General features: G+C 43.8%; 2 protein-coding genes across 2 annotated transcripts in view; one reads left to right on the top strand and one right to left on the bottom strand.

Annotated features, from left to right (window-relative positions):
* The window catches only part of VSIR (V-set immunoregulatory receptor), a 28,083-nt gene extending 25,347 nt beyond the window's left edge, over nucleotides 1-2,736 (bottom strand). Inside the window, exon 1 of the mRNA XM_066620622.1 lies at nucleotides 2,640-2,736. Coding sequence (XP_066476719.1) covers nucleotides 2,640-2,733 — 94 coding nt within the window. The 5' untranslated portion in view covers nucleotides 2,734-2,736. The remainder of the gene's footprint in view (nucleotides 1-2,639) is intronic.
* The window catches only part of CDH23 (cadherin related 23), a 453,381-nt gene that overhangs the window by 397,019 nt on the left and 42,568 nt on the right, over nucleotides 1-13,794 (top strand). The window contains exons 38-40 of the mRNA XM_066621404.1: nucleotides 7,734-7,955; nucleotides 8,172-8,291; nucleotides 11,728-11,908. Of these exons, the coding sequence (XP_066477501.1) occupies nucleotides 7,734-7,955; nucleotides 8,172-8,291; nucleotides 11,728-11,908 (523 nt within the window). The remainder of the gene's footprint in view (nucleotides 1-7,733; nucleotides 7,956-8,171; nucleotides 8,292-11,727; nucleotides 11,909-13,794) is intronic.

Genomic DNA, 13,794 nt, shown 5'->3' with positions numbered 1-13,794 from the left:
CACTCTTCTGCATTTGAAAATGAGAAGCAATTAATTTGAGTGAATATCGCCAATAACTGAAAAGTACAAATGACTTTGCTATGCTCCTACCTAGCCAAATCCTGTCTCCCTCCCAGTACCTCTGACTTAATTCTGTATCATCTCTTCAAATGCAACAGGAATAATGTAAACATTTCAGGGAGCTGCAGGACAAAGTTGATTTCATTTCATGATTAAGGTTTAATTCAACCTAAGTGTCAAAATATTTACATAACCAGCAAGAAAAACATGAAGAGGCCTCTACAATTATCTGTTGAAGAGATGGGAGTCCAGTGGTTGGTCTGTGGAACTTCTTGCCACAGGATGTGGTGATGGCATCTGGCCTAGATCCCTTTAAAAGGGGATTGGACAAATTTCTGGAGGAAAAATCCATTACACGCTACATTACGGGCTACAAAACATGATGTGTATGTGCAACCTCCTGATTTTAGAAATGGGTTATGTCAGAATGCCAGATGCACCAGGATGCAGGTCTCTTGTTGTCTTGTGTGTTCCCTGGGGCATTTGGTGGGCAACTGTGAGATACAAGTAGCTGGACTAGATGGGCCTATGGCCTGATCCAGCGGGACTGTTCTTATCTATACTTTTAGATATAGTTTTAAGTAAATACAGCTCTTAATATGCTGTGATATGGGTATTTCACTGAAGGGTGACAGAGGAGACACAGAAGGGCCATATATGCAGGTCCATCACTGTGCAGCAAGTGAGGGAAGATGGAACACTTGTACATGTCTGTTAAAAGCCTTTTTGCAGTCACTGTGTGGCATGTCTGCATTATGTGGTTTGTTATTGCAAGAAATAGGGCCTTCTCAGTAGTGGCACCAACGCTATGGAACTCCCTTCCCCTTGACTTAAGAATGGCTCCCTCTCTTGAGACCTTTCGGCGTGGCCTGAAGACCCTTCTGTTTAAACAAGCCTTCTGAGTTCTTGGCCTAACATCTTTTTAACATCTTTTAATATTTTTACAGGCCTGATTCTTTTATGACTTGCTGCTGCTCTATGCTCTTTTTACCTAGTTTTTATTCTGACTGCTGTTTTTTATGATGTGTTAATATGTTTTTATTTGTTTTTAAATTATGTTTTTAATATGTTGTAAGCCGCCTTGAGTCCCTTTGGGGAGAAAGGCGGGGTAAAAATAAAATTATTATTATTATTATTATTGCTTAAATCAAATAATTCCTTTTATTCAGAGCGCTTTCCTGAGGACCAGTGTATTTTACAAGTCCATCTATGTCCTTCATATGCAGTCATCTCTGCCCTGCACAAGCAGATTTGCCTGTTCATTGCAGTGAAACTGTAATTCCATATCTCCTTCTTTGATTGGAACTGTCCAGTCCATGGAAGTGAAAGAGGAAGTGCATTCAGATAAGGAAGCTCTATGAGTTACTTGTTCCAAGAAATTTACTGAAGTGATGGTGTTCATTAACAATACAGAGACTGGCTGTCCTGATAGCAGGACACACTCTTGGAGCTCACTGGCTTGGCTGTTATCCAAAGGGATATACTGCCAGCCCCCACAGTCTATACTGTGTTTTGTTTGGTATGTACTGATCTCTTGTCCGTCTCCTATAGCACAACTGTATAAATGTGGAAGCTTCCAAGCAGCAGCCACTTTCATTTGCATTCTGAGGGCAGAATAAACTTTGCTCATTACTAAGATTTCTAGCTAGAGACAAATGCCAAGCTGGCTGATGATTTTTCCAGTTTATGCAAAGGGTGGGGAGATTATGTGTAAAAATAATCTGTTACTCAGTTATTCCTATCACTGCACCTCTACCATTCCGTTCCTTATTTGCTAGGTATTGTCAACTTAATTTTGAGCACTCTCAGCTGGCACACCACAGGAAACCCAATTACAACAACAACAAACTCTTTTCCTCTGTGCTCTGCAAAGAGACCTTGAGGCATTATGCATGAGATAGTGGCCTTGCAACAAGGTCACCTGAGGGTACCCAAGCACCAACTGATGACCTGAAAGTTGAGCTGCAACCAGTTCTGCTCTCCCCCCCCCCCATACAGTTATTACTGAACAGCTTTAGAGCTAGAGAGGCGCAAGCATTTCAGATGCGAACAGGCAAGGACACATGGCTTTCTGCACAGGTCAAAGGCATGGCAAACGTGACACTCTCTGGCTGCGCAGACACATGTGTGCACACCTCACAGGAGGGACAGCAAGGCCAGGCAGATTTGGGGACTGCAGGGATGCTGTTGCTGGAATTCAAACAGACCCCTTCTCTCTGCCCTGATGCTCAGCCTGGGGGCAGGTGTGCAGTGCCTATGCAACCAGCCCTCCTTGGGGGAGGGAAAGACGGCGGCCTTCCAGGAAAGCAGCATCCCCTCAAAGAGAGGATAGCTCACCCCTCTCTCCCACCTCACCCCTACTCTCCCCCCCCCGAGCTTTCTACTCAGGACTTCCCCAGCCAGCCTGTGGAGCACGGTGAAGACCTGCTGCTGGAGAAAGGAACAGCCTCCCTCCCGCCGGGCTGGCTCTGCTTTTGCAGACCCAGAGAGGAAACCTGCAAGGGGGGGCGCAGCGAAGACCCAGCCAAGCCCTGCGAGGCCAGAGGGGGGAACGAGAGCAAGCCCCAGCCTCCCCTTACCTGGGCAGGGAGCCAAGGCCAGCGTCAGCGGCACCAGCAGCAGCAGCCGCCTCTTCGCTGCGTGCTCCATCCCGTGCCTGCGGGGCAGCTCCATCCCTCTGCGCTCTCCTGCTGCGCGCGTCGCTCTCTGGCGAGGCGGCACCTTCAGCTGGGCAAGTTGCAAAACTCTCGGGAAACGTCCCCAGCGCCGGCGGCACGTGCGAGCGGGTGGGCAGGCGAGGGAGCGCGCGCCCCCCAGAGGCCGCAGAGGGAAGGAGCAAGTGCCCCGCCAGTGACCTGGGTGAGGAAACTCTGTGGTCCTTCTCTGTGGGGCTGGGAGGAGAGGGAGAGAGAAGAGCTGGGCAGCCTCTGGCCCGGTGACTTGCATTTGACTCTTGCGGCGCTGGGTGGGGGGCCTGTGAGCCACCCCTGCCTTTGAAATCAGCAGGGTGGCCCAACTCGCTTCACACAAGCGCCACAGACGTCAGTCAATCAATCGGAAACCTTGACTGGCCTCACACACAGACCATAAACTTCAGGTGTTTGAGAGGCACAATGTTTAGGAAGCATTTAAAGCCTTAAACATATTCACTCACCATGAACATTAAACTCAGTGTCAATCCAGTGGACTCTTGGTTCACACACCAAAAAGCATCACAAAGCGGGAACATTTCTTATTTACCTTTTATATTAATTGTGAGGCAAAAAAGGAGCTCAGCCAACATCTTTCTGAGAGCCGCACACTGTACATCAAAGAGCCTCATGTGGTTCAAGAGCCACGGATTGGCCGCCCCTGATGTAGCAAGTTGATGCAGAGAAGTTTGGTCTTTTGGTGCTGGAGAATAGTGGGGTGGGATAGTTCTGCAGGCCTCATGCTAGATATTTTGTTGCAACAGAAGTCTAAGGGCCCAATCCTATCCAACTTTCCAGCCCTGGAGCAGCTGCAATGCAGTCTGGAGGTAAGGAAACATTTGTTTCCTTGAGGAGGCCTCTGTGACTGCCACCCCACCAAAGAATGCAGCGTATGCCCCGTTGGCACCACTGCACTGGCCCTGAAAAATTGGATAGGATCGGGACCTGTCAGTGGAACATCAAAGACCTCAACACCTGTAGCTCAGCACACACCTTTAACTAAAATTATGGCAATCCTATTAAAAGATCTAAGCTAAGTTTTAAAAAAAATTGATAAGTTCTTGTCAGTCATCCAGCACTTTTGCTGTCATTGGCTAGTAGAAAGAAGCAAGAAATCGGTTTACCTATTCCTGAGTAATTGGAGAAAATGCTGCTTTCACATTTTCTCTTGTATTTCCATAGGTAAAAATTTGCATCTTAAAAAAAAAACTTTAAAAAGAGATGTTGATGATTAACCCGTTTTTGTCCAGCCCATTTGGTCCCTGTTGCGTATATGCCACTTAGGGCAGAAATGGCTTTAAGGGAAGTGGCCTAGAATATCTTGATCTGAAAGCTATGATGCTCTATTGCTTTATTGGGACAACTACTATCAGTGGTAAAAAAATATGCAAGCATTAAAAGTTTGTGAGAGCTTCCCCATTAGGCAGAATGGCAGGCAGTGGAACCAAAATCACAAATAGTTGTTAATAACTTTGCTTTCTTATGGAGTGAGGGGGTGGAACTGAAACATTGAATTAACTTTGTTTTGCTTGCCTAGTACATGAAAAGTGCTAGGTGCACATGACCCACGCACACAATCTGTCCTAGTTTCTAACTAGCAGAAATAACACACTGTACAACCCACAGGTGGGAAGTAGTGTGGGCATAGGTTTATTTTTCTTTTTTTAGGTGTACTGCTTCCCTTGATTTCAAATGTGCACAAAATTATTTTGCTGTGGAGTTGAAATGGGTGTTGCAGTCAACCTTACATTGCAGTGATTTACAGGTATATGTGATATTCAACTTTTACTATCTTAACAATGTTTAAAAGATGCTCTTTGATTCAAACAGAGCAATAAAATAACAAGAGCAAATATTTTCTCCAAAGATGCGGCATGCCAAAAAAGGGAGACGGGAAGGGGAAAGAAAGCTGCAAGCACAGAAGAGCTTGAAAGAGACACATAGGAAGAGTGGGTTTTTTGGTTTTCTTTTTTAATGAGGCCAAATGCTTATGTAACCAGAGGATGTTGCACCATTGTTTTCCTCTGCTTTGTTACACTGCTACAAAGTGAGCAGGAGTTCCAGCTAGAAGGTGTTGCAGAAACAGCAAGTGGCCAACAAAACTAATTAAGTTGGCTGATATTACATATAGGTAACCATGAGACACATTTCTAAATGCTTGGGTACTTATGGGCCCAATCCTATCCAATTTTCCAGTATCTGTGCAACTGTGTCAATGGGGCAGCACTGCATCCTGTGGTGGAAAGCAGTCACAAAGGCCTCCTTGGGCCCCCTTACCTTGGGGCTGCATTGAGGCTGCACCAGTGCTGGAAAATTGGATAGGATTGGGCCCTAAGAGCCCAATCCTGAGCTTCCGGGGCATGTGGCTGTGGTGGCAAAAAAAAAAAAAAAAAAAACAGCTGCTGCCACATCCTGCAGCTGCTGCAAAACAGTTAAAGTTATAAGATATCAAACCCTGTTGATCTGTAAACACTTGGATTTTCTGTTTGAAGGAGCAGAAACTCTGATTCTCTTTGGAGGTGGGGATAACCACATCTTGGCCATCAAAAGATCTGTGATTGAATCTTCTGACCTTTTTAAACATTAAAGCAGGTGCAGAGAGCTCTACATTCCATTCCCTGATCTAAATTTCTCCCTTCTTCTATTACACACACCCAGAGTGTCCAGATACAATGGAGGCCAAAGTGCCTATACCTTTAACCAGTGTATAACATAGGAGATTTTGGCAGGTGTGGCTTTTTTAAACCCTTCCTTGTTGAGCTGCACCTGCCAAAATGCCCTTTTCCAAAAAGTGGTTATAGGCACTGTCCTCCATTAGATCTGGTCACCCTGCACACACCCTTGTATTTTTCCCCTGTAAAGCTAATAGTGGCTTGAGGAGTCAAATAGATCAGAGAACAGCATGGGGACAAACCCCTTCCCACTTCCTGATCAAATTTAGAACCCCTGACACATTAAAGTAAAAATGTGGGGACATTCAATAATGAATCTCCTGCATAGTTTGGCTTCCTTCCCTGTGGAACTTTTTGGCTCTCCACCACATACATAAGAAATAACATTTTCCTCAAAGCAACCTGAACCATAACAAGAAGCACTGAGCTTCATACCGGTGGTATGTCTGGAATGTTTCTTCGTTTATTTGCTATGTGCAAAACATGCCTTTGCTACCATCTCTGATGGGCTCAGCAATGATTTCTTTTAAAGTCTTCATCAATTCTTATTGCATATTAGATTTGTGCGTGTGTGCATGAGGCATATACAAATTTAATGCAGGCTATCAGTTTGGACAGTTATACAGTAGAGGGAGTTTCGTTGTCTCATCCTAGTGCTGCATGTTTGCAAAATACAGGTTGAGTCTCAGTATCCATGAGGGGTCTGTCCTAGCACCCACATGGATACCAAAAAACATGTTAAAGGAAATCCATTTAAAAAACAATGTCCCTTTGCTCAGCAATTTAAAAACAGCCTTGCTGACCTTTTTAATGCACAACAGAGGCTTCAGGAAGACAATCATCAATCATTCTTTCTCCAGACACTTAGAAATGCTTCACTCCAAGGCAGCAACCCCTTCCCTTCACTGGCAGCACAGCGCAAGAATGTAGAGGCAGTGATAATCGCATTCTTTCACATGTTGGGGAAAGGGAGTGGTCACTTGCCTCGGAGTGAAGCTGTTCTAAGCACCTGGAGAGAGAATGATTGATGGATTGTATGTCAGCAGCCCTCTCCTGCACTGAGGATATTGTTAAACAACCTTTTTCCTTTAAGTTAAAGGCTCTTCTCATTACGTTGAGATACAACCACAGGTGAAAAATCCATGGATTATACCTGAACATTGCTTTATCTGCTACAATCCAATCCCTTTTCCTCACAGCAACATAGGATACAGGCATCCTGTTCACTGTTAAATTTGATCAATATATCACCCAAATCGCTGGACACACACATATGTTTAATTTTTATTTTTATTGTTTCAATTTCTATATTTGTACTTATATACCTGAACATTTTTAGTAAGGCTGAACAGGCCATTGCTTTCAATTTAAAGGCTGTTTCCCACTGATGCAGGTACACCACAAACCCATTTCCCCAAATATAGACAGAAACCTTGCTGTGTGTTTGGTGTGGCTTCATATCTTGTGCATGTTCTCATGAAAATTAGTAAGGGATAAGAGACCTTTAGGAATTCAAGATTTATTTATAAATTTAAGTAAGCTATGTCATTCAATGTTTATCCACTACTTCTACTTTAATATGCCATTACAATTTTCTTTTTAATACATAATAATATTCAATGATATGAAGAAAAGGGGATCTGTGGCAGATTGGAGGAGCAATCAGATTCTTAGATACAAGAGGGCAGAGGTTTGACCCACAAAAAAGTTGTTTCCTTGCCCAACTCTATGCAGGGAAAGTAGGAATAGAACCATTTCCAGAACAATTGTCATGGGTATCTGGTTATTCTAGACAGGATTACTACATACTTCAGGAAGAACAACCCAAAGATCAGAAAGCTTCCTGGTGCCTCTTATTTCTGGCAGCCTTGCACTTATCCCAACCAAAATACAAAGCAGGCACTGTAACATCTATTGTACCATCTTCGACTGCTTTGACATCTTTGAGTGGTAGAAGGGACTTTCATCAGGCTTCAGAAGAAGTTGACTGAATTTACTGGCTTACTTACTTGATTCTCAGCGAGGCTGCAAACATAATATCAACTATGGTCAATCTAATGAACATTATTGTTACTGTATTTTTTTAACTGACCAAGTAACTTGGTTTATCTTTTCCATGAGCATGCTTCTTGGAGGACATCAGCTATCTTAGCATCACCCAAAGAGCTAGATATCTGTGTTGTCTCATCATCACATGGCAGTCCTCGGATTTTTGAAATGCTCTTGTATATGGATGTAAATACATAGTTCATGTTTGGTCCTTTTCCCCTCCCCCTCACATGATTCTAAATGTATCAGTGTTTGCCCACAGGCTACTACTACTGTGTATGTAACCATTCTGGATGAGAATGACAATGCCCCAGTCTTCCAGCAGCAACAGCATGAAGTCACACTGGATGAGGGTCCAGGCACACTCAATGCTATCCTTATCTCCATCAATGCTGTGGACCTGGATGAAGGGCCAAATGGCACTGTTAAATATGCCATCACAGAGGGAAACATCATGGGCACCTTTCACATAAACAGCATGACGGTTAGTAAGTGACCACGCCACTGCTTCACTTTGCACTACCACACTGTGGGCACAATCCTAACCAGGTCTACTCAGAAGTAAGTCCTATTTTGTTCAATGGAGCTTACTCTCAGGAAAGCGTGGTTAGGATTGCAGCCTGTGTCTCACAGTTCAAGTTCCATAGGTGACTGACTTCATTGCTGAAAACAACCTTTCTCTTTTTGCCTCCCATTTTAGGGACAAATCCGCACAGTCAAGGAGCTAGACTATGAAATCAGCCATGGGCGTTACACACTGATAGTCACTGCCACAGACCAGTGTCCATTTCCTTCACGTCGTCTCACATCCACCACAACAGTATGTATCTCCTCTAGGAAAAGGGGTGAAACTTGTGCATAGAGTAAAAAAAAAATGTGGTTCTTCCTGATTTGTTCCCAGAATATGTTTTGTTTTGGCCAGGATACAAAACACAAGGCAACGCCTGGAAAATCAGGGTAGTAGTGTAAATTCTGCAGTCCACTTCTTGTGTTCAGGGCTGATGTCACATGGTGGGGATGACCAGGGATGGTATAAAAGCCCTTGCTGCTGATGGGGCCCAGGAATGTGCCTGGCTATGCCCTATTTGTCCCTTGTACTGACTGCTTCCCTTCCATCAGGAAGCATTCTGTAGCTTAATAGGTAATGGGGAAGGGAGCAGCAGTGGTAGGACTCTGGCCTCCTTCTTGCTTTGATTTACGCTAACAGCAAAAGCAAATGTTTCCCCTTCCCCCATACACACGTTTTAGTTCACAATGCTGCTGTCACAAGGAGATTATTTTAAATTGTTCCATGTTCCTCTGTTCATGTACAGTGGCCCATCATAAAAATTGCTTATGTTCCCCCACAGCACATCAGATGTCCAAAAGGAGAGTGAACGTTACATCTGGTGGAACCATGCATGCAATTGCTCCACCTTGTGATAAGTGCTACCACACAAAGTGATTTAAAGTAGTCTCTGTGTGATAGATGTAACAGGTAACAGAGTATCTGCTACATTGTTCTCTTTATTGGGAAAAGTCCCTTTTGTTTTTCCTTGCTATAGTGTATTGATAGGTTGCTGCTCTCAGCCCTCAGGCACAGAGAAAGCTAGATGGGAAGAGTTGCTGTCACTTCCAGAAACAAAGAAATACCAGCCACAATTATTCACAATTCTGACATTCAATTTTGTTGTCATTTTAGTTGATCTGTTAGTTTCTGAACACAGGGTGTGATGTCTGCCCCTTTTTTGGTTCCACACAGCAAATGGCAGGCTTCCTCAAGCCCCTATCACAGTGCTTCTCAAACTCTCTGGGAGAGTCTGGGAGAGTCTGAAAGCCACTAAGTCTTTGTGGGGGAAGCAGCGGGGGCGGGGGGAAGGCAGCCACGTGATCCCCAGAGTTGCTTCGTTCAGGGGGGCTGCAGGAACTGGGATGTACTCACCAGTCCCTGCAGCAGCCTTCCTGGGGTGCGGGGAGTCCTGCACGAGCGCCTGCAGGGCTCCCCAGCCGCTTTGAAGTGAAAGTAGAGCGATCACGGTCCATCTCCGCAAAACCGGAAGTGGAGCGTGATCGCTCTGCTTTCACTTCAAAGCAACTGGGGAGCCCTGCAGGCACTCGCACAGGGCTCCCCGCACCTCCGACAGGCTGCTGCAGGAACTGGTGAGTACATCCCAGCCCCTGCAGCCCCTTAAGGGGGCAGAGGCCAGGGGCCTCAGGCTGGGGCGTCACGACGCCCCAGTCTAAATACCACTGCCCTATCACTTTATCTCTTTATCCTGATGTCACAACAGCATGATAGGGATTGCCTGTGTGCATATACCCAGGCTTATCTTGAACTCTTTCTAATCTCAAGAACCCAGAAGAAACCAAAAGTGAGCCTACAAAGAGTAGATTAATAACAGTCACACGGGCAACTTCACAGTTTGGATGAAAATGGCTCAGCCAGGCCTTTCTGGCTCAGCCAGATAATTCCCACAGCACAGCACACCGCAGTCATGTTTTCATCCGTTTTCAAGAAGTCTTGAGGGCTAGAATCTTAATATTTTTCATTAGTTCTGGGCTTTAGAAGTAGGAAGGCTTTGTAACTGGAAGGGTTCTTTCATGCTGTAATGGTTAATTTCTAAACAAAAAAGGCACAGAAGTTCATGTCTGGCTACATACTCTGACTTGGAAGACCTTTCTTATTATTGGTGTGTGAAGTGTGGGCATCTCTGGGGAGAAAAATTTTATGGTTTATCCACTTGCTCAAGACTGAGTCTTGCCCTTCAAAACAGGTTTCAAAGAAGGTCCTGGACACAAATTAAAACCCTACTTTAACATTAGAATATAAGAAGAACCTTGTATTCTTATATAAGAATGTAAGAGTTGGATCAGGCCTCATCTAGTTCAGCCTCCTGTATCTCATGGTGGCCTACCAGGTGCTTCTGGGAGCACACAAGACAGCAAGATATCCTGTTGCCATGCCCTTACATCTGGCATTCAGATATAGGTACCAGTAATCTCTAAAACCTGGAGGCTGCATACTGCAATGACTTGTAACCTGTGATAAACTCTATAAATCTGTCCAATTCCCCTTAAAAGGCGTCAAGGCCTGGTTCAATAATAACATCCTGAGGCAAGGAGTTTCACAGATTAATTACATGCTAGGTAAAGGAATACTTCCTTTTGTCTGTTCTGACTCTCCTTCCAGTCCATATTAGTGGATATCCTCTGGGTTCTGGTATTGTGTGAGAGGGAAAAGAACTTCCCTCTATCCACTCTGTCCATCCCATGCATAATGTTATATGTCTCAGTCATAGCCCCCTTCAGGTGCTTTCTTTCTAGACCAGTGGTTCCCACACATTTAGCACCAGGACCCACTTTTTAGAATAAGAATCTGTCAAGGTGGTACCCCAGGCCACTAATCATTCTGGTCGCTCTCTTCTGCACCTTTTCCAGTTCCATTATATTTTGAGATGTGGTGACCAAAACTGGACACAATACTGCAGGTGTGACCTTCCTATTGATTTGTACTATGGCACAATAATATTGGCCATTTTATTCTCAATTCCTTTTTAAATGATCCCAATTTTTAAATGATTCCCAATTTTAAATGATCCCAATTGGCCTTCTTCACAGCAGCTGTACCATGAGATGTCACTTTCTTGGAGCTGTCCCCCATCACCATAAGATCTCTCTGCTGATCTGTCACAGATAACACAGAATCCATCAGCATATAACATTGTTCTCCATAGTTGCTTCCTGCAATATAGTTCCTTCCAACCCAATAAATGCCAACCTTGATTACATACAACTTTCAGGATGCATTAGTCTTTTGAATGTTATGTCTTCATCTAGGGATCTGGAAGTAAGTTCCATTCAACTCAGACTTTTTCACCCTTCTTCAACATTACTTCTGCATGTAGAAAACCAAGGCATGTGACTTATTGAGGGCCAAACTGGATACTACAAAGAGTGTATTCGTTTGGCCCATTTTTTCTTTCTTTTTCCTAAATGTGGGGAAATAGAATGAAACCATGATGAGGAGTAGGGAGGCATTAGTACTTTGTCCTTGCTGTGGTTCCAGTCTCAATTGTATGTACACAGATCTGCATGCTACTTTAATTAGAACAAAAACATTCATTGAACATCTAACTTGGCTGTGAGACTCAGCACAAAAAAATATTAAGATACGTGAAATAAAACTTTAAAATACCAACACTAAGCTGGCAATCATGATGGCAATCACTGTAAGATTTCATGACTTTACCCAGTGTTTTATTTTATGTTAATCTCAGGTGTTAGTAAACTTGAATGATATCAATGACAATCAACCAACATTCCCACGTTCTTATGAGGGGCCCTTTGACATCACAGAAGGACAGCCAGGTCCAAGGGTGTGGACTTTCCTTGCCCATGATGGCGACTCAGGGCCTAGTGGACAAGTGGAATACAGCATCATAGCAGGAGATCCCCTTGGTAAGTACTGACAGAGAAAGAGAGAGAAAATCTGTGTGAAATTCTCAGTCCACCCAGAACAAGCATTCATGTGCACACTGTAGTTAGGAATGGGCATTAGATGTTTCCTACAGTAAGCCAGAGTCAAAATTCTACTCCTGCCTCATCCACATACCTCCCTATGCAAGAAACAATTTTTATTAAGCCTTGTCTATACTTGAGAAATAAGGATAATTTCCTCTGCCTGAATTACAAGTTGACATTAATAGAACTGCAATGAAAAGAATGTGTTTTTTCAGTCCTCCACTTGAACCACAGACATCTGTGTTCAAAGTCCTGCTTTGCCATTAATGCCTTAGAAGATGGACTTGGGCAAGTCATTATCCTTCTGCCTGTTACCTATCTGTAAGATGTCCTAATGATCTATTAATTTATCTCACAGTAGTGTGAGATGAATGAGAGACTACTTATCAAGTTTGCACTTTGGAAACCTTATAGTAATGACTAATAGTAAGTTCTGAAAACTGGAAACTTTCAGCCAATTGCTACTGAGGCTGCCAGCAGTTGTTTTTCCTGAATCACATAAATCCAATGAGCCTCTGCTAGGAGCAGAGGGCAGAAAACATTTTTATACTGTACTGCATCCATATGTTTTCTGTGACTCATAGTAGCTTTCCCGGAGTGCTGGTGGTGTAATTTATGTTGCAGAATCAGCACGGGGTTAAACTTCCTTACCCTGCATTACAGCACCAATTCAAGACACCCTACAGCTGCTTTTTTTAAAAAGAAGACATTGGACACTGGAGTTGTGTAACTTTTCCATCATGTCTAGTTTGAATTCAGAAAATTTTTTTCCTTTTTGCTACCTATAAATTTTGAAAATTTGACCAATCAAAATCTTTGCATGTTTGTTTTACTCTAGCTTTTCAGGACAATTTTTTTTATTAGGTTGAGTTGTGTTTCCTGCACCCTTTTCAGCGGGGGGGGGGGGGGAGCAGCTAGGGAGCTCAATCTAGCTTGGGACTGCAGTGTGAAGGAAGAGGATGTTTAACCCTTGCCCCCTGCAATACTGTTTGCCCCTGAAAGAAAGCCACTATTTGCACCATGGACTGCTTCCTCCCAGGGCAAATAGCAGCCTTCAGGGGACAATTTTATTCAGGGGAGTAGTGTGTAAGGTAAAAGGTTAAACATATTCTCTCCACCCCACATGCCAAAGTACCCAGTCTGGATCAGTCTCCTCCTGCATCTCCTGGTTTGTTTATTAAAGGAAAAAAGATGCACAATGGCCTCTTTTTTTCTTCAAGTGTAGTTTAGCCCTTAAACCAGCCATTTTCAAACACTGTGCCGTGGCACACTGGTGTGCCACAAGTGGTCCACAGATGTGCCACAGGAATTTGGGAGAAGATCATTCATTAGTAAGGCCAATGGGGTTGTGAACCCCCCACTGGCAGCATGGTGTGCCTTGTCAATTGGCAAAAACCTGATGGTGTGCCTTGACAATTTTAGTGCCTTGTCAGTGTGCCATGAGATGAAAAAGGTTGAAAATCGCTGCCTAAAACTACTCCAGTTAAACCAACTTTGCTCTGTCAGCTCAGACTGCTCTCCTTGAAAACTGTACAGTGTCATATGCTCAATACAAATACATTAATGCATATATTTTGAGAGGAAAAGGAAGTGGGGAAAGGCTGTAATGTCTCAGGGAAGTAAATGGAACATTTCAAAACTCTTCTGGTGCCTTCTGAGAATTCAAAGTGTCTTCATCAGGAAATCCTTTTACTAGCAGCATCTGCCACACAAGGAAGCATTGCAAACCTGTTGTACTTGCTGTACTGTTAGAGGCTTGAAGTTTGCAAGTTCATTCCATGAATAAAAGAAAATGTTAAAGAGCTATAAAGCTTGCCTAAGAC

The sequence above is a fragment of the Tiliqua scincoides genome, chromosome 3, assembly GCF_035046505.1.
Source record: "Tiliqua scincoides isolate rTilSci1 chromosome 3, rTilSci1.hap2, whole genome shotgun sequence".
NCBI classification, from domain to species: Eukaryota; Metazoa; Chordata; class Lepidosauria; order Squamata; family Scincidae; genus Tiliqua; species Tiliqua scincoides.
The sequence above is the reverse complement of the archived record's forward strand: the minus strand, read 5'-3'. Positions and strand labels throughout refer to the sequence as shown.